General features: G+C 48.6%; 1 protein-coding gene across 1 annotated transcript in view; it reads right to left on the minus strand.

The window, feature by feature from the left end:
- The window catches only part of Myo10A (unconventional myosin 10A), a 132,401-nt gene that overhangs the window by 45,395 nt on the left and 61,963 nt on the right, over positions 1 to 25,043 (minus strand). Inside the window, exons 16-23 of the mRNA XM_075701573.1 lie at positions 14,497 to 14,620; positions 12,057 to 12,232; positions 11,163 to 11,247; positions 9,790 to 10,215; positions 7,909 to 8,144; positions 3,572 to 3,735; positions 2,561 to 2,828; positions 619 to 851 (exon numbers count right to left, since the gene is read on the minus strand). Coding sequence (XP_075557688.1) covers positions 619 to 851; positions 2,561 to 2,828; positions 3,572 to 3,735; positions 7,909 to 8,144; positions 9,790 to 10,215; positions 11,163 to 11,247; positions 12,057 to 12,232; positions 14,497 to 14,620 — 1,712 coding nt within the window. The remainder of the gene's footprint in view (positions 1 to 618; positions 852 to 2,560; positions 2,829 to 3,571; positions 3,736 to 7,908; positions 8,145 to 9,789; positions 10,216 to 11,162; positions 11,248 to 12,056; positions 12,233 to 14,496; positions 14,621 to 25,043) is intronic.

A 25,043-nucleotide genomic window follows, 5' to 3' on the forward strand; every position in this document is an offset into this window, starting at 1 on the left:
AATGCATCGAAGGTACCCAAGCAGACAACAGGATCCAGGACTTGTGTAGGCGCCACGTAAGGCAACTGCGGCATAAGACAGGGAATGAATGTTGTGATCTCACGATAGACGTACGCTGGCTGCGGAGCAGGACTACAAGTGAATGACTACAGCTTAGCGATGAGAAGCTAACTGCGAATGGCGTGCGCAACGATGCTATGCGCGCAAAGAAAAGCTAGTAACTAGATGAACCATTGAAGAAGAAGCTTTGCTATGAGGAGGGGGAGGGAGGGCATATCAGCAAGCGACTACTCCACTTCCTCATGATGAGATTAGTAAGCAGAGCACTCCGGGGATTACTTTGACGTTGCATCCTGCAGTGTACGGCTGGGCTGATAGAGTAAAAGCGCGAATATCACTGTATAGGAGGAACGTGTCACTGAGCGAGTGGTTGGGAGTGCAATTTCTTGTGAGCGTTTTCGAATGGCCGACTGGGTCTACAGGTGCTGCACTTGAAGCACAGGTTATGTGTACACGTATAAAGCCGAGCGACAGCATTAACAAGCGCGATTGACAGAGGCGTCCTAATACACGCATAGGCCACACATATAGCGCGCGCGAAAACTGCACGACTCTCACCGCTATTCCGAGGCTGCGACTCGATGGAGCGACGCGAGCGCACTCCCTCCATGCGACCTGCAGCGCCAACGGCGGCGGCCGCCGTGGGCACTACGGGAGGCGGCACCGGTATGGGCTCCCGAGACCGGCTGGGCGCCTTGCGGCTGGACACTCGCACGGGAGGTGCAGGGGGAGGGGTGGCCACGTCCGCCGGGTCCACCTCGTACGTGTTGACGCGACTCGGATGGTGAGGCCTGTGCATGACGTCGAGAGAAACGATGAGCCGGAGAAGAAGAAAGAGAGAGAGACAGAAGAAAGGGGAATGGCAGGGAGGTTAACCAGATGGGGAGATCCGGTTTGCTACCCTACGCTGTGTAGAGAGGGGAGTGGGAGGTAAAGTGACAGCAAAGTAGAAATAAAGAAAGAAAGGAGCATAGACGTACAATCGAAAGAGAGAGAGAGAGAGAAGGGAAGACGGAAAGGCAGGGAGGTTAACCAGATTGAGTCCAGTTTGCTACCCTACACGTGGGGAGGGGAATGGGGAGTGAAAGAGAGAGAGAACTTAGGTGTAGGATGTCTATAGTCGGGCAATTAAAAAGTTCGTTAATATCCAGGCGGCTGTATGGAGGACGCGTAATAGACGCGTACTTTGCTTAGCCGTAGACTTATGGAGATGGAAACACACTAGAAGCAGGAGCCACCACCGAATCGGTAGCATACACGCTACGCGAGCACAGCAACCGCCCGCTCTATACCGCCAGGCACACATGTTGTCGGACTGCTCCAGATAATAAGAGAGACATCCGGCAGAAATAACTGCGAGCTTATGTCACCTGCCCTGAAGACACCGGTTAACCCATGCCAATGACAATCGAACACGCCACACGATGTTCTTCCCCTAAAAGTTTTGGCGTGAGGCCCTCATACCTGAACGACCACCCTTTCTTTAGACCGAACAGTCATCCGCTTTTTTTAATAACCATTTCTAAAGCCAAGCTTCTTTTTATTTTTGGCATCTTCTGCCCGTTTTGCGAGTGTTGGTTGTTACTTTCCTGTCACTTGTATTATTTATATAACAACTTGGGTCACTGGGTATGCGTGTAACTCGGCATGTACCACTGGGTATGTCAACATTCTTGACCAATCCTCTAGAATGGGCATGTTCATCTTTAGTGTCCGTTTAATTGTCAGGTCTTGTGGCCCAACTTTATTCTTTAAAGACAGCCAAAATCAGTGACAACCCAAGAATTCAACGACAGACACGCCACTGTTCAATGTGGATAGAACTTGTATGCACGCGCCAGCCATTTACGTTCACTCATACCAGTGACATCAAAGCGGAGGCGAACTTCTTTCAATGTTGGGTGTATCCCAAATCTGGCCAGCATCGCAGACAGTCTACGTCGACAGCTAAGAAGACAGCTTCGACCATATCAATGGAACGCATCTGGACGATCTCTCAGAGACAAAGCCACCATGCGTCGACAAGAAAAAGCTAAAAGAAAAAAAAACTCATATTATTGCTGTACTTTAAAACTTTACGTGCGCAAACTACTGAAAAAACACGTCGTTTACATTAGCGCATAAGAAATCGGGACTGCGTTTTCCTGCAAGCAGACAACCATCCCGTCGAGTTACCAAGCCTTCTGCTGAGCCGCCATTTTGATTGGACGGCATTGAATAGACAACATCGTATTTGACTTCGACGCTGTCATTGCAAAGCTGCCTCTTTTAACGGCTTCGCCAGAATGGGAACAAGACTTAAGATGGCCGCTTTCCGCCTATAGCTGTCTATTTATCCGCCTATACGGCGAGTGTTGGAACACGGCCATTGCACGATGTGTCTCTCGGGAACTATCTTTCGGTGCGCGGAGTAACAAAGAACAGGTGCAGCGCGGTCTTGCGGGCGAAGCTCGTGCCGAATCATTCTTAGGTTGTCACCGAGAATAAGTCGAACACTCACGATGTCTCCGGCACGGGGGCTGCTCCGCGCGGGTCGTGCGAGACGAGGAAGTACGCCTTGCAGACCGGGAACGCCGGCGGCAGCTCGGTCTCCGAGATCAGGTCCAGCACGTAGTCGGCGCCGCACAGGCCGTACGTGCTGGACTCGCCGTGCTCCAGGTCCACGGTCCAGCCGAACAGGTCGTCGATGCCCCGCGCCTGGATCAGCGGCGCCGCGAACTCCTCTCCCGTCGTCCACGAGTCGACGGCCACCAGCGAAGCATCCGAGCCTGCGCGCATTATTAAGGAAAAAGCTTTGGTTGTATGAAAAAGATTACGATTAGCCTCGTTTCGGACGCACACACGCAGTGTCTTTGGATACGCACGGGGTACGTCCGAGAGTAGCCTCGAGGTTAAGTTGCAAAGAAAATCGTGCACGCGCAATTCAGCACAACCTGATCTTCGAGAGACCACATTTGCAGTTCCTTTCTTTTTTTTTTTGAGAAACCAGGCAAGTAACAGTGCAAGAAAAAGAGAAAGGGGAGGAAACACAGGGAAGTTAGCCAGTGTAAGTATCCGCTGGCTACCCTGTGCTGGGAAAAGGGTAAAGGGAATTCAGAAGAGGGCTTGTTGGTAATACATAGTTCCACTGAATGCATAGCGCGGGAAGGACGATTGACAAAGACTAGACAGGACAAGCGCTACGAAGAGTATAGGCTTGGGCTGGTTGGTAATACATAGTTAAACTGGAAGCATAGCGCGGGAAGGACGATCCACCAAGACTAGACAGGATCAGCGCTAAAAGGGAATAAAAGGTGCAAAGTGTTACATTAAATCATCCGGACCATAAAAAATTCAATTTCAGCGCTAAAGTTGAGCAAGAATAAAGCAGAGGTAAGCAGCAATCTATATTACAACTTGAAAGGAATATCGCAGCTCTCTGTACAGTTCTTCTACTCGGCGTTCAAAGTGGTCGAGCGTCGTCACTTCGTTGTAGCGAGCAATTCGCAGACGCGAGGTTAAGGACACCCACCGTCGTGGAAGGCGGCCGGCAGCGCCATGCGGCACTTCTTGGCGTTCGCCTGCCACTCCAGCATGCAGGGCGGGTAGACGCGCGCGTCGCGGCCCTGGGAGCGGAGCAGCTGCTGCTGGCAGTGGGCTGCGTAGCCGTCCTTGTCCCCGTGGTCCGACACGTACCTGCGCATCCACGGCGCCACCGTCATCGTCGCTCCAGTGGACTCCTTTAATGTCGACGTCGCATTGTTAACCTACATCAGTGCCCGTACATGATTCCACAATGATTAAGATCCAAAACTTGATCGCACTCTTGTGGAAGTTGCTGTCACATGTTGACGTACCTCAATGCCCGTACACGATTCCATATTATGTAAAATCGAAACTTGATCGTCGTCACGATCTAGTAATCTGAACTGAGCTGAATTTTGTTTGCAACTGCGTTGCAGGAGACTAGGAGGGGTATCCCGTAAGTGTCCACCTAGCGGACAATGTCCACTTCGCCTGCTGTCGAAGCGCTGATTGGCTAGGGGCGCTTGTCTCCTTGTGACGCGTACCCAGCCCGGCCAATCAGAGGTTCAGCAGCAGACGAAATGGACACGTCCACTAGATGGACATATACAGAATACACCCTCTCCCCCCCCCACCTCCGCCCCAGGCAAAGAGTTGAACAGTTGGAGAGGACCTGCCGACGTGTGTATATTATACACGTCGGCCTAAGGGTAGTTAAGCAAGTACAGTACAGTAACGCATTTTACGTGGCGCACACAAAGACACACACACACACACACACACACACACACACACACACACACACACACACACACACACACACACACACACACACACACACACACATATATATATATATATATATATATCTCTAAGCAACACTTTTCATGAACAGTTTTGATCTCATCTAATGCTCCTTGCGGGGTATTACATCATAAGGAAGCATGAACATGCATAGCAACATTCATGAAAACAAATAGAAATAAATAAATAGCATAAAATCATATCACGGGCGCAAAAGGTAAACAGTATAGGATATTGAAGGCATTGCGAACGTCAGTCACGGCAGAGGTGTGCGTAATGTAATCACTACTGGAAATAGACTGTCAACTGGTCAACTTTTTTTGGTGTGTGTGTGTGTGTGTGTGGATCGCACTTGTTAACTGCTGATTCTGGCAACTCGTTCCACTCCCCTATACTGACGCGTAAGAAGAATCTATTAAATGTGGTGATGATATACAGTATACATGTAAGCACTGCACACTTATAGGCTATTAAACGGTCGGTTGGATGTGCGGTTACTTCTCGCCATAGAGAGTACACTCGTGCTAAAGAAGACAATACAATATTATATGAGTTAAAAATTAGTTAACAAGGCATTTAACTAAACAATAATGCGTTTGCCGAGCTATCGACAACTAAAATGTCGCTCCAACGTGTCAAAAGCGGTACTTATGGCTTTGCGTTTTCTCGGACTTAAGTCAGTATTTCAAGGCATGAAACTCCGCGCATCAAAAACTTACAAGCCTGGCTTTGTAGGGTTAACGCATATGAGAAACCCTTGTTCTCCACTTTACGATTCACTAGCAAATTAAAAAGGCGAGAGTTGAGAGGGGCGGGGGGTGGGGGGAAGTGGGTAGGTGGAGGCATACTACAGGAAAGTTTAGTTTCTCGTTCTGCTGGGGGCAGCAGCGCTCAAAAATGAATCGCGCATAAAAACGGGATCTTTTTCTGACACGTTATTGCCCAGTACCTAAGCCTCTTCCAGAGGGCCACGTACAGTCAACCACAAAAGTTTACGCACTACGCGTGGATCTCAAAAACCGTTCAATTTCCGAGCAGCCCGTAACACGCAGTCAGTAAAAGCGAGCGTCACAACGTTGTTCACACATACTAGTAGAGACTGTTATCAATGCAAATACCGCACGCCGCGTTGTCAGGCTGCGCAGAGACATCCAGCTTTTTTCTGAGATTTTGCGTTCGGTAAAAATATTGTGGCCGAGTGTAACATATGCACCAGGACACGCATCACTTTTTTCACGACGTTAGAAGGCGGGAGGATATTCGCGACATACGCTTGAAGTCGGAAACGCGCTCGTTGATAAGTGTATAGCACAACGGTGTACCTGCGTTACATCCGATGCCCTCTTCTGCGTGTACTGTAGGCTGGTCCACACGGCGCATGAGCAGATGGCAGCGGTTGCGACGCCACAGCGGTGCGCTGGTGTATTACACAGATCCAAGGTAAACGCAATGGACTGGGAAAACGTATGGCATGTATGCTATACGTACGGTCAAAAAAAAAAAAAAACGAATAGGAGGGAGAGTCTGAGGAACCCGGTGACGCGACAGGTGGTTCTGCGCCCCGTATACGTAGGAACGCATAGCAAGACAACGCGCTTGCTTGGCCGAGGGGCACGTGTGTAAACACCGGGGAATCTTTATCGCCCACACGTCTTGCCTTCGTCAGCGCATTCACGTGGGCACTCAGAGGAGAACTGCGGACCGCTATGCTTATAAATATGCGTCTGCAGGCCGCGTTATGCCGTTGCTGACGAACTGGGTCGAGAACAACAAGCGTGGGGAAAAAAAAAGAATGAAAATAGCGCAATGACCTGCTACTGTCCCGAACTGTACACCGACTGATAAACAAATATATATAAGAAAGAAGAGACCGGTTCCTGCCACTACCACTTCAAAGCTTGCTCTCTGAAGCGAAAGCACAAATTAATTGTTCCACTGTGAACTCCGGTATATACAGGGTGTTCCTACTATCATGCACCAATATTAAAAAAAAAACATATATGCAAGTGCTCCGTAGCTGGACAGAAGCAAGGTGATGCCGTTTGCCGTCGCTTGGAGTTACTCATATCACTTTTTTCGCAGTCTGCTTAATTACTTAATTAGTCTTAACTAATTAATTAAGTTCGAAAATATTATATAGTTAGATGAAAAGCATCAATGAGAAAATTTCACAGCAACATGAAAAACTTCCGATGCAGCTTTCTGTTGCTCAGTAGTGCTACACAAAATTGCTCAGTAGTGCTACACAAATTGTTTATCCGAGCGTGAAAGAAGCCCGCGAATACACCCAAATTTGTCGTCTCACTGGCCCGATCGAGGCACTTTGCTGGAACTTGATAAATCTGCTCGAACGTCCTTCAGGAACGCAAGGGCTATGACAGGCGGTTTAATGCTGTGCTCCGGATGCATTCCGACGATCGGAGGTTCCTTAATGAGGACCCAAAGCTCACTACAAGAGTGTTTCTGCCTTTCTGCATCGGTATGGGGTTGTCGCGGTCTTGCAACGAACTCGCGACGTTGCGATCAGCAGCAGGTTGCCATGGCAACTGCATGCCACTGCGGGAGGTTACCCGTGTTCATTTCATGTGTCATCCACAGAACTTAGCGGCATACAGGACCTACTGGCATGCTGTACCTAATGGCACAATGTACCTAATGGCATACTGCATACCCAATGGCATACTCTATAGCTGAACCTATATATGGGTCTACTAGATATACAGGCCGGGTCAAAAGCTTACGGCATGTGCGTTCCGCGAAAAAAGCAGATTGTCAGCCCAGTTTTGGTTGCGCAGCCATTAAAACCCTACAACGATACGCTGGTCACCTACAGTAATGTACGTGGCACATTATTCATTTTTTTTATCGGATTTCACTTTCCCAAACCTCCCAACGCTGCCAGTACAAGGCAAGGCGAACCTCTGCAGTGACCGCTGAAGAAAATCGGCGATCAATGTAATCGATGAAGCTGTATATAGACCTAATTACCGCATAGCGGTGGCGTCTTTCTTGCCGTTTAGACGTACAGGTAATGCGAAAAGTTAGAAAAAAAAGAACATATATAAAACAATGAAAAATGCACACGTACACACAGCGCGCAAGCAGAAAGGCGCAGATAGAAGCTGGCTCGGTGTCAGCGCAGGTGCGATTTGTCTATGTCCACAGAAGGCAACGTAAGTTCTAGCCGTCCGTGCGAAAAAAGATTGAAAATATGTAGACGTAAGTAATGAAATAAAACATACACGGAGCGACGGTAAAGGAACTGACATTATTAAGGCATGCTGCCCCCTTGGCCATTGACCCCCCCCCCCCCCCCCATCGTGAATCCACTAACCACTGAAAAAAAAGTTCTTTACATTGAAGCTCAATTAACACAAGCCGAGTACATGTCCCTGTGCTGCAGAAAGAATGTCGTTCTCTATTACAGAAAAATTCGCACGAGAACGACGTTCGCAGGAAGTTGGGGAGGTCTCGAAGTGATTATAGAAGCGGTCGACATTCCGTTAATCACACCTCGTGCGACAACACTCTACTACTCACTTGAGCAGGTACTTGTAGAGCAGGGGCGACGGGGCGAAGCACCCGAGGCAGTTGGCCATGAGCAGCCAGCCCCTCTGGCGGTTGGCCTCGTTGTCGTTCTGCCAGGTCTGGTTGGACAGCTGGCACAGCAGCTCGTCCCGCATGGGCCTCTCCTGGAGGGCGCGCTGCACCACGTAGTCGCCGAGCACCCGCTCCCGCCGACCGCTCAGGTGGCCGTCGTTCATGAAGCGGAGGATCTGCGCCGTCGTTTCGGACAACGCTCTTGAGGTCGCCCCACCCTCGGTGGCGCACGCAACCGGCGAGTTATATTTGAGAGTTGAAGCGTATGGTGGGGTGTAACGACGAGCAAAGAACTGAACTTTCGTGCGCGATACCCTAAGTTGATAGCCTAAGATGCCCTGCGGCAGAAAGGACGTTCCACATCCGCCGCCAAGGACTGCGAGTGGTGGCGCTGGCTAACATTCCCAGTGTTCTACCAGAAAACATAAATACCCAAGAAAGTGGATGGGGAAACGGCGCCGCGGTAGCGCAATTGGTAGAGCATCGCACGCGAAATGCGAAGGTTGTGGATTCGGTGCCCACCTGCGGCAAGTTGCTTTTTCGTCCACTTCCATTCCCATTAATTTACCGTTTCTTGATTTCATTTATTAAGCACGAGTAATTTCCCCTATGTTGTCCTTTGTGTCAGTGTTTGTTGGCTTCTTATGATATGACTAATAAAAAATCGGGCCTCTCGGTTGACCCCCTTTCTTCTCGTTTATACCCTAAGTTTGTTAGTTGGGGGGACCGTGTGCAGGCGATCATGTGAACCGAGTCCTTGTGTGCAGTTTGTCTTGTTTCTGTGCGCGTTTCCGCTCCTCCAGCGTAGTGTAGCCAACCGTGCGCGCTGTTTGGTTAACCTCATAGCCTATTCTCAGCCTCCCTCCGAATAAATAAACCGATCGTGTCACTAAATAATCACCGTCTCCCTTGACCACGGCTCCACGGACCAGTACAGGTGGACTACGAGAGTCCCAGGCAGCTACTGGCCAACTTGAACAGTGTGAGCGACTCCAATTTTTTGTCATTTGATCAGTGCTAAATACACCAGTGGACCGATCACGAGATTGATTGCCTTTTGTAAAACACACACACAAACACACACACACACACACACACACACACACACACACACACACACACACACACACACACACACACACACACACACACACACACACACACACACACACACACACACACACGCGGACGCACACACACACACACACACACACACACACACACACACACACACACACACACACACACACACACACACACACACACAAGCTTCATATCTAATAATGTCATATGAACGCTACAGCGGTCTCGCATAAAAACCCACCTGTTCCCACATATGACATGGGGGATATTTGAAAGCGCGCGGGTTTTTACATACAGCTGCCGCACGTTAATATAATGACATGGGACTTGCCCCCATATGGTATACTTGAACATACGGATGTTTTAATACCGCAATCCCAGTGCTCATATGGGGATCGCATGGATTTGCTTCGCATGTTTCGCGATGCTCAGTTTTGTGTAAATGCCATTTGTAAACAATGACGTACTGCCTTTGTGTTGGCTAACGCCGCGCAAACGCCAATACGGGGGCCTGCGGCTTCGTCAAGCTGTCCATGTGGCAGCTTTTTCTGCATGCCCCTCGCGTCATGTAAACATCATTGTCATTGCCATTGTCATAGGATTGGCCTTACATGATATATGGGGACATACATGTTTTCATATTTGGGAGGGACCCCTACGTTCAGGCGGCGTTAATGGGTAGTGGCATACTGTCTTTCTTATTTTTTCCGGTAAGGGGCGGGGCAAGGAGCCACTGACCAGCTTGAAGAGCGCCAGGGACTCCTGGTGCTGCGCGTCCGAGCCCTTGGCCAGGAATGGCGTGCGTATCGGCTCCCGCTTCATGCCCCACACGTGCGACTTGAAGTAGATGCTGGTGAACTTGCTGAACGCGTGCTGGTCCACGTCGCCGGGCAGCTGGCGCGGCAGCAGGGTCAGGGGCGGCGTCACCCCCGCCGCCGCGGAGGAGGAGCCGGAGGTGGAGGAGGAAGGGGCCCTGGCCACGGCGCCCGGGTACCCGGGCCAGTCGTCCAGCTTGCTGAGTATGAACGCCAGCTCGGCCGGGATCTCGAGGTGGTTGACGCCGGCCACGGCCCGGGACGCTCGCTCGTCGCGGGCCATGCGCTCCTTGGCGCGCTCCAGGGCGAGGCGGTCGGCCTCTCGCTTGCGAGCCAGGATGGCCTTGATCTGCGCAGAGACGAAGCGGCGGCGAGGGAGAAATTTTCATTATCGTCCCATCCAAGGAGAGCTGCCTCGAAGGCATTACGGTGCAGCGAACAAGGTATACGGCATCTGCAAGTCACGAACGGAAGCTTACCGTTATCCTCGAAAAAAAGGAATGTATATATATATATATATATATATATATATATATATATATATATATATATATATATATATAACATTAGGTTGGGGTTGGTGAAGTTTCGTTACCTTAAGTACGCTGGCCAGTGTTAACCTTTCTGGCTGTAAGTTCTAGTGTAGCAAGAATTCTTGAGAAGGTTAAGTTAGGTTTGGGGGGCCAGGTTTAGTTAGGTAAGCTGCCAGTACTACCTACAAAAAAAGCAAGACAATAAGCAAAACAAAAGAAGCTTTAGAAAAAGCTATAGGCCACGAAAGAAGTGATGGAACAGGAGATCATGGGCGTAACGTCAAAAGACAGGAGGAAGGCAAAATTTACCAGGAAGAAGAGGGGTTTAGCTGATAATCTGGCTGGGATTAGGAGTAAGAGATGGAATTGGGCCCGTCGCGTATCGCGAATAGCGGGTGACCACTGCTCTGCTAAAGTAACACGATTGGAGGCCAACGTAAGGGCAATTCAGTCGAGAACGGCGAGTGATTAGGTGGTGGGATGAGACCATAAAATTTTCAGTCATAAAGCAGGCGTCATATGACACAAGGCGGGGATATTACGTCAGCTGACTATACGTTCACCATCTGACAGCAATACAATTTCAAACGCTAGTAGTCCACATAATTAAAGTCAGACGGCCACCATCTGGTATATGATTTATCTTCACAAAAAGTGAAATGGTTGAATACCACCTAGGACATTCTTTTCAAATGAAGGGAGCATTACACTCGGCGCACAAAAGTTGGCTTCATCCGGCGCGAAAGGGCCTTCTCACTCTCACCTTGTCGTATTCCCTCTTCTGCCGGAGCATCCTGTAGTTGGCCTGTGCCCGGACGACGCCTCGTCGAATCGTCCGGTAGCGGCTCCTGCAGAAAACGAGCGTTTGCCGCATATTTAGAGAAGAAGCGAAAGTTTCTCCTCGAACTGCGAGTCGCATTTAAGGACGTCTTAAAAACGTAGTTGCTTGGCCGAACCGAACAAATCTACATTCGTCCCGCACTCCGTCGTACTGCGTGGCAAAACAATGAAAGCTCTTCAACGCTTCTTTAAAAATTTCGGCATTTGCGACGAATATTGAGTCTACAGCATCGTATGGGCCTCATTATTGCACCTGAGAATTCTACGATTAGCATCGTGCACCACAGAAATTCGCGGCCTTTGTTATGCGACGAGAACTTTTCGACATAGACGTTTACTGTTAGTAAACGTGTATTAAACGTCTGTTAAACTTGTATTAAACAGTACACGACTACTTAACTAATAGTAAACGTCTATTAAACGTCTGTTGAACGTCTATTAAACAGTAAACGACTAGTTTACTGTTAGTGAACGTCTATGAAACGTCAGTTAAACTTCTATTGAACTGTAAACGACTAGTTTACTGTTAGTAAACGTCTATGAAACGTCTATTAAACGTCTGTTAAACGTCTATTAAAAAGTGAAAGATTAGTTTACTGTTAGTAAACGTCTATTAAATGTCTATGAAACGTCTGTTAAACGTCTATCAAAAAGTAAACGACTAGTTTACTGTTAGTAAACGTCTATTAAACAGTAAGCGTCTAGTTAGTGAACATCTCTATCATGACTGAGACGTCAACGTGGCATCCTTCATCCTGAATGATCGGGCATCTCTCAACGTTTCACGCGATATACGCTACAGGTGGGTCCCACGCACCTCGCGGCGTATCCGCGGTACGCGGCCTGTATCCGCAGCGCGGCGGCCCGCATGGCCGTGTACTGCCTTCGGGCCAGGTAGCCCCGCACGTGTCGCTGGATGACCACGATGGAGGCGCGCAGGAGGGCCACGCGTTCTTGCTCCAGGTACTGCTCGAGGGCTTCGCGCACGAACACCTGCGGACGCGAGAGGAACAAGTCACACAACGTCATGCAGCTAGCACCCTCTCCTACTAGTTCGAAAGGGCTCTGATATAAGAGGCAGTTCAGTATGGGGAGCTCCAATCTAAATTTGGAAAGGCGGCTGCGCAAAAAAAAAAAAAAAGACACGGATGGAGACGAGACGACAAGGACGAGAACGACAAGGACAAGGACAAGGACCACAAAAAAAAAAAGGAAAGCCCAGAAGTCACACAACGTCATGCAGCTAGCACCCTCTCCTACTAGTTCGAAAGGGCTCCGATATAAGAGGCAGTTCAGTATGGGGAGCTCCAATCTAAATTTGGAAATGCGGCTGCGCAAGAAAAAAAAAAGACACGGATGGAGACGAGACGACAAGGACGAGAACGACAAGGACAAGGACCACAAAAAAAAAAAAAAAAAAAGAAGAAAGCCCGGAAGACTCGTCTCCGTCCGAGTCTTCCTTGCGCTGCCACCTTTTCAAACACGTACGCACCAACACGGCCTATCCGCCACATTAATCAAGTTCACTCCGATATAAATACATGGGAACAGAGAAATCTTTTTATAGGCAACAACTTCTCCGATATCGATGAGCTATGTAGCATTCGAAATAAAAAAAATGTATATAATACCCACTGACTGCAGGAAGCTTTTTTAGGCCTTCAATAATTTTATAAAAGATGTTGGAAATATCAAAATCCAAATGAAAAAAACTGAAGTATCAAGCTTACAACTCTAACTCAACAATAAAACAAGATATCGCAATTCTGCATACTAAACCTAACAATACATATAAAGTGGACAAAATTGGTGTATCGTACAGTGCTATGAAATACACGACTAATGTGTGAGCATATGCTTTGCGAAACCCTCGTAAACATTCTAACAATTTCACGTAAGATGTAGGTTCATATATCGAATTTGTCCCTTTTAGAGGCTCCAACAGGTCCAGGTCACAGAATTACGATATCTATTTTTGGTGCTGCAACCGATTTGTAAACGCGGTGTATTATTAAGCCGAAAGCCTTACGTGGCTCGCTGCAACGGCTCATACCCGAAAAAAGCGACGTCTGGTCTGGGGAGACAAAAAATATTATCATCAGGAATGGCTCATATGCCCATAAGCAAGCAAAGATGCAGTGGCTGAATACGATTAAAGAAACGATAAAGAAGAAAGAACGAAGGAAAGAACGAAAGAACAAATAAAGAAAGAACAAAGAAAGAACAAAGAAAAAACGAAAGAAATTTAGAAAGACGAAGCAAGGGAGGACGAAATAAAAAAACAGCGAAAGAAAGAAAGAAAGAAAGAAAGAAAGAAAGAAAGAAAGAAAGGAAGAAAGAAAGAACCTCATCATCAGGCACTCGCATGTGTCGTTGAGGAGGTCGACCCACAGCGTCATACGTTTACTTCATACTGCGGCTCGTTATGTCTTGCAAGAACTCTGACCTCTCCGATCATATAACTTAATGCATTACCGCGTACACAGCCGGCTTTAGCCTTCAAGTGTTACACGAGTGTAACGTGCTGCCGATTTTTTTTTTTTTTTTGCTTTTACACAGACCAATTTGCTGGAAACTTGTAATGAAAGACCATAAATCAATGTTCGATTTCCTGGTGTCACTAGAGAATTTAAATTTCTCTCTAAAGTGCAACAAAGCAAAAAAAAAACATTATTCAAACCAGTCCAGTTATTATCCTACCAGAACATTTCAGCGTTTTACATGCATTTGAATAAGGAAATCAGAGTTGGCTTCGAGCTACAGCTTCCTCTTGAAAGCACACATTGTATAGTCCGTGATGGACAAGAAAGCGAATGTCGCCCTAAATTTTCGACCCCCATTGGTCGTGACGTTCCGAATTTTTACAGCGTCCTCTCGGTTCCAGTTAGCTGTTTATTGAGGGACAAGAACTGCAGAATGTTCAACAAACGAGAGGTCTAACATAGTAAATTTCGAGAGCAGTGCCTGCTACGATATGGCACAAATGTCGAGCAATTGCGTCAACATCTGAGACGTCAACAAGGTTGGCACTTGGGCGAGTCTGCACAAATCCGCAGTGGAGTAATACAGACAGGAACCAAGAGAGGAATTGTGAGCTCTTGTGGTGTCGATTCCTTTTTCCAGCTTGCCTCACACGCTGTATACTTTCATTTCTTTGCGAATACGTGACGTCACACTGACACTCACGTCCCAAGTTATGCACACAGATGTAGAAGTCCGCATCAATATTCGGTAAATGTGCCTGACGCTACTCCCACCTTTGTGGTTCCCAGCTGGAAGGCGTCTGACAGCGCGGAGGGCACCTGGTCCAGCACTGCCCGGCACACGTCCTTGGCGGACGCACCCCGGGCCAAACGGTTGGGGGGCACCAGGCATCGATACCTGCAAAGATTGACGTCACCAGAACGTGACGACGTACTCGCACAAGAAGTATCATCACGCATTGACCGCCGACATAAAGTAGCCGTTCCTTTTTGCAGGACTTCTACTTTTCGGTATTAATTTTTTTCCCAGGACTTGTGAGGAGTGGAACCACATTCCTGCCATTAGTGCAGAAATTACAGACCATCAACGTTTCAAAAATGCTTTAACGGTAACTAACTAGTTCTTTACCTCGTGTTATTTCTTGTTTTTCTTCTTGTTTGCTTGTGCTTACCTGTATCGTCTAGTCATTTTACATTGTTTTGTAGTTTGGTGATTTGTATAGATTTGATTTGTTAATTAGAGTATCGTATTTGCATTGTTACATTATGTAACTCCATGTATAAGTGTATCTTTTCACAGAAATACTTTTTTGCCACTCCCCTCTGTAATGCTTCGGCCCTGAGGGTACAATAAATGAAATGAAGTAGACATACAGCCATGCAGAGGTCAATCACATTCCTGTCGCGCGTATGAAACGGAACGACGCATTCCGAATATTTGTGGCAGCGCTGGCATCGGTGCCATTACCGTCGGAAGTGTCTGTACCAAAAGTGACAGTATCAGCGTTAAGGTGACAGCGGCAAATTAGGAGTGTCAGTGGCAAACTGCGAGTGTTATCGCTAAACTGGCAGTGGCAGAGCAAAACTGGCACTGTTTTTGTCCATGAACTAAAACAGCGTCCTTGCCACATTGGCGGGGGGCAGTGCCAAGCTGTCAGTGTAAGTGCCAAAATGACAATGGCACAACGGCAGAGGTGCTGTCCAATTGGCAGTGTACAGCGCCAGTCTGACAGTTTCAGCAACAAACTGGCATCGTCAGTGCGTAATCAGCAAAGCCAGCGTGACGCTGGTGACACAAAACTGGCATTGTTATCGCCATGGTGACATTGGCAATGTCAAACTGACCCGCCGTGGTTGCTCAGTGGCTATAGTGTTGGGCTGCTGAGCACGAGGTCGCGGGATCGAATACCGGCCAGGGTGGCCGCATTTCCATGGGGGTGAAATGCGAAAAACACCCGTGTACTTAGATTTAGGTGCACGTTAAAGAACCCCAGGAGGTCGAAATTTCCGGAGTCCTCCACCACGGCGTGCCTCGTAATCAGAAAGTGGTTTTGGCACGTAAAACCCCATAATTTAATTTTTAATGCCAAACTGACAGTGCCAGTTCCCCACTTGCAGCGGTAGTGCGAAACTGGCAACGCCAATGCCACAATGGCAGTGTTAATGTAAAAGTGGCAGTGTCAGTGGCAAACTGACAGTTTGGCGCTACCACTGCAACTGACCCAACTGGCATCGTCACGGTCGAACTCGAAATAACAGTTCCACACTCTGGAAGCGTCCAACTGGCAATGTCACAACCATAATGGCTGTGATAATGCCAAACTGACAATATTAGTGCCACACTTGCGGTGGTAGCACCAGACTCACAGCGAGAGTACCACGTATCCAAAGGCAATCAGGCAGTCACGTAAACAGTCTAAAAACACTGGAGACATTTCATGTGAACCGAGATGCGCCTCAAGGAAACAAAAAGAAAGCCTTAAGACGAAACGCAATGATGTGCGCAAAATTTTTCAAAGGTAAGGACGAGAAAACACTAGACATTGGATAAATACTTGTCGAAGGAAGTCAAATAATGAAACGACACCTGGGTTCACAATTTACCCTGAATGACTGCGTTCTTTTTGAAAAATATTTGCCCTGAAAGCCATTGTTCTGCTACTACGGTGCATGTCATTGCGCTCTCATTGACAAGCATAGAAATTCTTTATTTGTTTCTCAAACCTGTTCTCTGAACCATTGTTGTTGGATTCCAGTGAACATTTTTTAGCGCTCGACAAAGAAAGGTCGTCGTTTTATGATTGCTATTTTCGCATACAACGCTCAATGTGGTGTTTATACATTTTCCCTCCATGTACCTCCCTACATTTCCCTTTTCTTCTTTATATTTGCGCATACTTCTAATGTTTATGTGCACATTACCCGAGTGCCGAGCCTTCTATCCTCCTGCACACTAGAATACTGAATGTAAAGGGTGAAAAACTTTCGTCACATACAAGCCTGAAAATTCGGCCCTCCTTCACCTGCTTTATCTCAGACATGAATGAAGACCAATTGAAGAAGTAGAAAAAGAAAACTCCGAGCTAAGAACTTGCTGGTGTTTGCTAGGGCCAGTATTGACTTTTGTTTAGGTTTCTCTTCAACGGCTGCCAACCAACAGAAACGACAGAAACAGGAGTTGTGCGTACAATACCATTCTTGCACGGGGCATACAAAGGACATCCCTCCCGCACTGGTTTGCATATTTAACAACTGGTGGCTCCCGTTTATTTTGTGAACAGGAAGCAGGACAAATGGAATAAGCAGAAGCCGACTGTACTGGAAGATTAAGATGGCGGCACCACGTTTGCTATAGGGCCAGTGCTCCTACCTCTGTTTTCAAGCCCTTGACAACGTCCGTAAACAATGACAGCGTTAGCAAGAATCGTAGCAACAGTAACGACGGCCCGGTGTGAGAATATTTCTCACGCAAGGAAGCATCTCGAAGAGCACGCGGCTGACGAGCACCGAACGTCAAGTCAAATGAGGCACAAAGAAACAAGACGCTCACGCACAAAAGCAAATCTGCCGCCTTGTCCCGTATAAAATATAAAGATGCCGAATAAGCGGACACACACAAGAGAAGAGAACGGGACAGAGCGTCTGACTCCCGCCTTGACTGCGCACGGAAGGCGAGAGTCAGGGAATCCTGCCACGAATAATTGCATCGCCGCGAAAGGGGAAGTCGACGATTAGGAGGAGAGGAGGACGTAATTGACGCGCGGGAAAACGGAAGAAGTTGACGAGACAAAAGAAAGTGCATTAAAAAGATATCATGTTAGGAAAAGGAAGAAACACAGCGAGAGAAAAGAAAGGCTCTGTCGGTAAAAGCCCTGTCGGCGGTGCGGTGCTTTTCTTAGCTGCCGGAGCCGAAATTTCGGCCGGCGGGCTGAAGAAAAGCGTTACTTTAAGCGTTAAGCAGGAGCCGACGTATGGGCCTCTGCGGCGAAATTTAAACAAGTCTCTCGGGTCAGTGAATGCTTGCACGTACGTACGCGAGTGTAGACTGTTTAACCTCCGCATGTGGGACAATGGCCGTGGGAACCCGGTTGAACTTTCACTTTTGATCGTGAGCCCAAGCACCAAAACATCGACAGTACAGCTAGTTAGACGACATAAAAAAAAGTACGGCTAAAGTTTAATTGCTCCTATAAGGCCTCGTTTTCTTGCGCAATAAAGTGCAGCGTTTACGTACGTACATTGCCCTCAGTACTTACTCTGGCTACACAAATAAGTAAAAATAAAGAGTGAGCTGGGCCAGAACAAGAAAAGGCTCTACGCAGTCCACACAAAGACAACCACAGCTACAAGGAAGAAGAATTTGTTTCAGCAACCGCACAACGCTTCCGGTCCTCCGCTATAATTTATAACTATGCATGACTTAACGTGCCAAAGCGACATACGAACTATGAAAGGAACAGCAGTGGATTTCGACCACCTGTGGCTATTTAACTTGCACATAAACCTAAACTAATACGCACATAAATGTATCCAGCATCCCAGATTCATGTGCGCGTCAAGTTAGCCATGAGACTACCCAGCACCCCTTGAGGGGTGCTTAGTCTCATGGCTAACATGACACGGAACCGCGGATTATCCAGCACCCTTTGAAGGGTGCTGGGCAATCGCAGGGTGCTAAATAAGCGTTACCAAGTGTCCTTAAGGGTGCTGGTTAACACAGTTACCTTTAAGGGATAAGATAGAATCATTGACGGGTACAAAGCCTTTATTTTGTCGACATTTTGTGTCACGCGAATGCGTTGGTACGAGCGACAGAGGGCACGAGAACTGCACCAAATCAACATTTTCAGCTTTCGTTGTGGAAATTCTTGAGTCAGACACTTCGGTGCTCACCAAGCGGTCACAATCACTACACAGCTTTGAGCCGCGGCTCCTCTCATAGCGAATGCAGTTTGAGTCGCCGTCAGATACAGTAATTTTTTTATAGCCTTTAGTGTTAAGGCTGTTAGTCATGGAACCAAGAGCCAGAACCCTTGCGTGCAAAACATTTTACTTCGCACGCATGTTTTCTTCTTTTCTTTCTTTTTTTGCATTCTCGTACGATCGGAATGCGGCGGCCGCTGTTGTGGCCGAACCCATGACTTCGTGCTCGAGGGCCGCGTCGCCATGACTACTGATCTAGCGCGGCGGCAGGTACGACTGACTGAGTGCACCGACGACCTCCTCCGTTTGTGCACGAAGCGAGCCCGAAGAGTTTTGCTACTTAAGTACACCGGGTGTGACAAGGCTTATAGGTTTAGAGAGAGAGAGAAAAAAAAAAGGACCAAATCTAGCGCACGTTCGTAAAGGGTGCGAAACACTAGCGCGCGATACTAAAAGAACAAACCAAAATCAATCGATGCAGAACTAAAGTTTGTCGAAAAAGCAAGATTATAACTATTCTCGATGAACGACAACAGCAGGAGCTATGAGACCACGTTACGAGTGGCGAGCCCCCAATAGCGCCCCGACCTTATATACCCGCACACTCGTATCGACGGCACGGCCTCACTAGATTACTAAAGAAGTTGCACTCGCGGCACGGCATCATTATACATGCTAAAGAACTTGGACTCACGTTCCTCCTTGTAGTCGCTTGCGTGACACTCTCTTGGAGTTCTTCCGTCGTATCCTCGTCACTTGCACGAGAAACACTTCGGTCCGTTCGAGGCGCAGACTCTTGCACTTCGACAGCCTGCCATTCACGCAACCGAACAGACTGCTCATCGTCGCTGCTGCAGCTAGCTTCCACCAGTCATTGTGCCCACCCCACGAAACGGACACACGCACGGGCTCACGGCGAAGGGCTGCCTCTCAGACAGCACGCGTACTCACTTCGACGAGCGTTCCGCCAAGACATACCGCAAAAGAGTTATGGGGCCATTATAGAGTACCTCGATGTACTGGTGCGATGCCGCTTCTTGGCGTCTGCCAACACCACTCAGGAAAAAAAAAAAATAGCGACATCTAAAGGGGTCAGTCCATCACAGAGTCGAGCTAACACTCGAGGACTGTCAAACATGTGGCACTGTTTACAAGGTGGGAACGATGCGTTTCTGCAGTCGTCTAATACTGCTCCACACACCTATTCTACTATCTCTGGACGAACCTACAGGGCAGCACTCGAACGTCGAAGGCAGAAAGCTCCAAGGACGCCAGCGTAGGAAAGCATCACGTGCACGAAGTTTTCGTTAGCCTGCCGGATAGAGGTGGCGACGAAGGCGTGCGATCACGCATGGAGCAAAACGAAGTTTACGCAAAACAAGCAAGCGAGCTCACGACGTTGACCGTATTACCGCAAACCCTGTTTGACGTCACCTTGACGTTCGCGGATCGAGTCGGTGCGCGAGCCGTAAATTTGCAGTCGAACGCTGCAACAGTGGAAGTAGGCTCATCTCGTCTACAAACAAACTGCACCGTTTTCTCCAGCGGAAAAGTCACGCCAATATAAGAGAAGCCGTCCCATGCACGCAGCGAGGTTACGTTCACAACAGTTCAAACAAATAGGCCATATCGGCTTCAAGTCGATCGGCGAGTCGTTACAGCTAGTAAAACACACGAGGCAACAAATCGTTTGGAGTCAAGTCTGCTTTGCAAGAAATAAGCCAGACGCAAGTACGGACACAATAATAAAACTCAGAGAAAACGTAACAGCGAACCTGAAGGCACCGAAAAGGTAAAAAAAAAAAAAAAGGAAAGAGGTCAATTCAACAAATAGGAAAGTTGCAGCTTGTTACGCACAGGGAGTAGCGGGGAGTTTCGCGACATGCATGCGACGTCGAACGTATACCGCCCTATATTACGGAACAAGAGGAAGCCTAACTTACGCATATATCTCGTAACAGAATGACCTTGCGAACTCAGACAGGCTTTATAGCGCAAGCCGCCGAGACGGATACTTGTGACCTCCTTTCACGCACTGGAACGCCGACCCCCACAACACAGACGTGTGGATCCTCGCGACTCCACAAAGTGCGACGGGCTCCAGCACACTAGAAAAGGTGGCCTTGTTGAGCACGACACAAGGGGGGAAAATCTCATGGTTAGGATAGTGGCGTCTACTTCGCTGACGAGCATTAGCACCCAGTGCAAACAAACCACTATCCATCTCCGAACCATGCCACATTCAGAGAAGGCCTCATCAAGGAAGACTATAATCACAGTCCCCGGCACATTTATCCTCAAGGGTCCGCCTGTATTCGAATATATCCAGCAGAAATCGTTGTGCTAGGACACAGAACAGAGCACCACCTTGCCGGTCATTCGAAAGTCACGTCAACGACGACATCTGCGGAAACAAGGAAGGGGGAAGGAAGGGGTGTAACGGCCATCCACCGACACCTCCGCCTTCGAAGACCGTCAAGCCGACCTCGCCGCTCAAATTGACGGGGCCACTTCGCTATGCATTCAGAAGTCACACCTACGTGAGAAACTTGAGGAAGCCTAGGGTAGAGAGTCTATCTACCAAATATCTTCAGCGGACTTCACTTGTGAATCCCACGGCACACCTTGTGTCGTGCATTCGAAAGTTACGCAGACGAGATCTGCCAGCAGAATCCGAGGACGGAGAATGGTTACCCGCCAACGCCTGCCTTCTTCAACGATCTTCGAGGCCAAAACTTTCGTCAACGAGTACCGTGGCACCTGAAGGCAGGGGAACAGTAATCCACGGGCATGCCGGTCTTCAAAGATGTTCGAGGTACCTCGCCTCCCCAGGGCAACAGAACAACCACACCTTGACATCCATTTCAAGAGTCACGCCGAGAAGAAAACGTGTTGATCGAAATGTCGATGGCGCGCACTGTCGACACCGACCTCAGGCTCCACGCTGTGGCAGCGCGCCTTCTTCCGCGAAGATCGAGATTGACCGAACGGTACACGATCACGACCACGGCGACGACGACGACGGTATGCATCTGCGTCAACAATAGCCGAGCCGAAATGGTGGAGTAACGGAGGGGTCGAACTGGGGGAGTGTGACCCTAAGTGAGAAAGAGAGAGAGAGAGAGAATAGCGCCGGTGGAGAAAAGGAAGAAGAAGACGGCGACGACGCTCCGTAATGTAGAGCTGTGCGCGCGCAACGGTTGGGCCCAACGCGTCGGAGAAAAAGGACAAAAAAAGAACAATGTACGGGCAAACAAACAGACACAGAAACAAAAGCACACAGAACACGCACGCGGCCACCCCGATGCGGCGCTGTTTCCGGGTTCCGCACCGGCCTCGGCGCCGTGTGTCGTCTTCTCACGAACGCTCCGGTGCCCGCGATTAACCACCCAGCGTTACGGCGTCCCCACCGGTGGCCCGGGATAATCCGTGCCCGAGAAGGACCACGGCGCCCAGGCGATGGTTGAGGGGGGGAGGGGGGGCGTCCCTTCTCTTCGGAGGAGATTGTTCTGCGATGCGAGGTGGGGGGATGCGCTGACGGTGAATGAGAGGCGCAGTTCAGGCGGTTGTGGGTGTTCCCGCCGCAGGCTGCGTCACTAATGAGCGTTCGCGTAAATGCGGCTGAGAAAGGATGTTGAGAACACTTTTCGGTTTCCTTCCCAAACGAAGACTCCACGCTTTTGAAGCGCACTTTCCCTCAGACCGTGAAGTGAAGATTCCCACAGAATAAAACAGCTCGGTTTATTCGCGCTTTCTTGTTTTCTCTCTCTCTCTCTCTCTATCTATCTCTGGGGAAAAGGAGCCGCAGTTTCACCCTTCCTGTCGCGCACTTTTGTTTCCATTTTTTTATTTCTATGGGCCACACAAAGCAAATTATGACTCTTAACGTGTCTTCTTTGATGGGAGAGCCCGGTGTTTCTGGCAGCAGAGACGTGAGATAATTCTGGCACCCTTCTTGTGAATGTGAAGTGAGAAAAGAAAAAAAAATCGGCTCAGCATGGGAGTTGGAAGAAAGTGCGACCGGGACCACCGAGTGAAAGTTGCTTCCCGCTTTCCTGTCCGCCGGAAGAGAGCTTTTGGAGTAACGTAGTTAACATAGCGAGGAGTCGCAGAGTTTCCATTTTACCACGGAGGGACATCATGCAATGCGAACTTCTCAACTGGATAAAGGTAACGGAGATAAATCAAGACATGGGAAATTGGCTGAGGAAAATCGGAGAGGTTAATTGGTTTGAGAAAAAAAATCCTGTAGCTTGCTAACAAAATCAAAACGTCACACAGCTAGTACTCACAATACGGTATGTTACACCTCTAACATGGAGTATTGATGCCGGCAACGACTTTTATTGCGGCGGCAGTTCAAAGGAGAAAGAGAAAAATCATTTGAGCTGCATAGGTGGTGTCTAAATCCGCGCCGCTGCCACGGCTGCCTCGGAGTAACAAACGCTAGTCTCGAAGGCTACGCTTTTGCCGACTGCATGTGCCGGAGGCGACCGCTAAAGCCGGAAACAGGTCGTGGCGGCCATGTTTCGAATACCGCCTACAAGTAAGTTGTTCTACTACAATGCTAAATAAGCACACCTTACTGCGAGAAGAGCTTTGGTAAGCAAGCGAAAGCACGAACGCGATAGACGTGTGTGGACGTCACAATAAGGTTCCCGCAATCGACTCACCGTCACGTCACAAACTACCGTGGCACCTGCTGAGGCTTAGTTAAACTGTCATCGGTTAAGATGGACTAGCAGTGTATTCAAAAGAGATAAACACTGAACTTGGTCAAGTTTGAAGAATCGTTACTCTGTCACAGTGGCCCGAATGCGAACAAGATAGTTTGAAATTCGCAACGTCACACTGACGTAACCGATGCCGCGGTTTCGGCGCGAAATAAAAAAAAAAATTGAACCTCGTGACCTTCGTTTCATCTGCTCCTAATGAAATCATTACCGTAAAATTAACAAGGGTAAAGCTCTACAAGCGTATTTTGTCGGTATAAATTGACTTTAGCCTTTCTCCCAAATGTCCCTTTATGGACCCGGAAACTGCATGGGCTAGCTATCGCTTGTGTCCGCCCGCGTCTCTGCCTTCTGTTGCACCAAAGACAACGGCCGTCATAAAGTTATGGTCGTTATCGTGTCGTCGTCTTCGGCTGCAAGCCACGTCCACGTAATCAGCTTCACCCTCGCCATGTGGCGAAGAAAAGTTTAACTTTTTCCGACACCCCCGCCGAGATTGCAACGGACGTCCCAGTAGCAATGAGCAGCTAGGGGATGCGGTATAATAGCGGCGGCCTTGGCGATGTGTGGGGTTTTGCACGTCCACACAGACTCAGAGAGTGGTGGCATCTGTGAATGGAGTTTCGGAGGCCACAACGAGCAAATACTCTAGCGAACGACGACAGCATTGCTTGTGTACGTCGCAATGTTGTTCTCGAGGAGATCGCCGTGTAGCGCTGACAGGACCTGCCGTGGTACCAGTAAATCGGAGCAATTACTCATACCATGTTTATTTATTTATTTATTTATTTATTTATTTATTTATTTATTCATGAATCGGCGGGCGAACATTAAATGATACGCTGCCTCATGCTCCCACACAATCGTAGGCATTTTTCTTCTTTTTTTCTGAAAAGTCTCGAGGTGAGTGCGCGTTATATGTGCGTCCTTTTTTTTCGAATAAACCTGCGCTCTCGATCTGAACAGACGCCAGGCCGAACGCACAGGTCGCCGTAGAAGTTTTCATTGCTCGGGAGGCACAGAGATTGACAAGATGCTGTCGGTTTTGTTCAAGCCCCAAGAGATTCCAAGCGCAAGCAGACACTATGCGGGATCCTTACCGCAGGGCTTACCAGAGCACTCCAAGCTTTGACGGTACATTCGGCTGCTCGTTTTCGAACGCTCTGAACACCATTCGGCTGGGTTCTCTCAGAGCGACGTGTTTCAACTCGGAGCGTTAGGAGGCACTCACACTTTCGACCTGGGAGCGCGACCAAGATCTGGAGGAGTTCCGGACAACGCAGCAAGTTGGGTGCGCTGGTAGGTTTAATTTTTTTTTTGTATATCTGCAGCGCGACACGGACGAGGGACAAGGATATTGGAGGACACGAGCGATGACTGACAAGTGAAAGTTTTATTGCTTGACAAATCGTCATAAACAATTAGGTCATGTGGTGGGTACCAGATATGGAAGGGTGCCGAGAAACCAGGCCATTAGAAAATACCGCTTCCTTTTTGATGCAGTGAGACAGACGTTTGGCTAACACACGGTGGCGGCCACTGGCTTCTGCGGCTTCTGTCATTGGCGTGGCGTCAGCTGCAGCGGCATTTGCCGCGGTGACTAAGCTCGTGCTAGCCTTGTTTGTCTACCACGGAGGACGTGAAGGATATCCTCAGCCTTGAACA

This window comes from Dermacentor variabilis, chromosome 8 (assembly GCF_050947875.1).
Source record: "Dermacentor variabilis isolate Ectoservices chromosome 8, ASM5094787v1, whole genome shotgun sequence".
In the NCBI taxonomy this organism is placed as follows: domain Eukaryota; kingdom Metazoa; phylum Arthropoda; class Arachnida; order Ixodida; family Ixodidae; genus Dermacentor; species Dermacentor variabilis.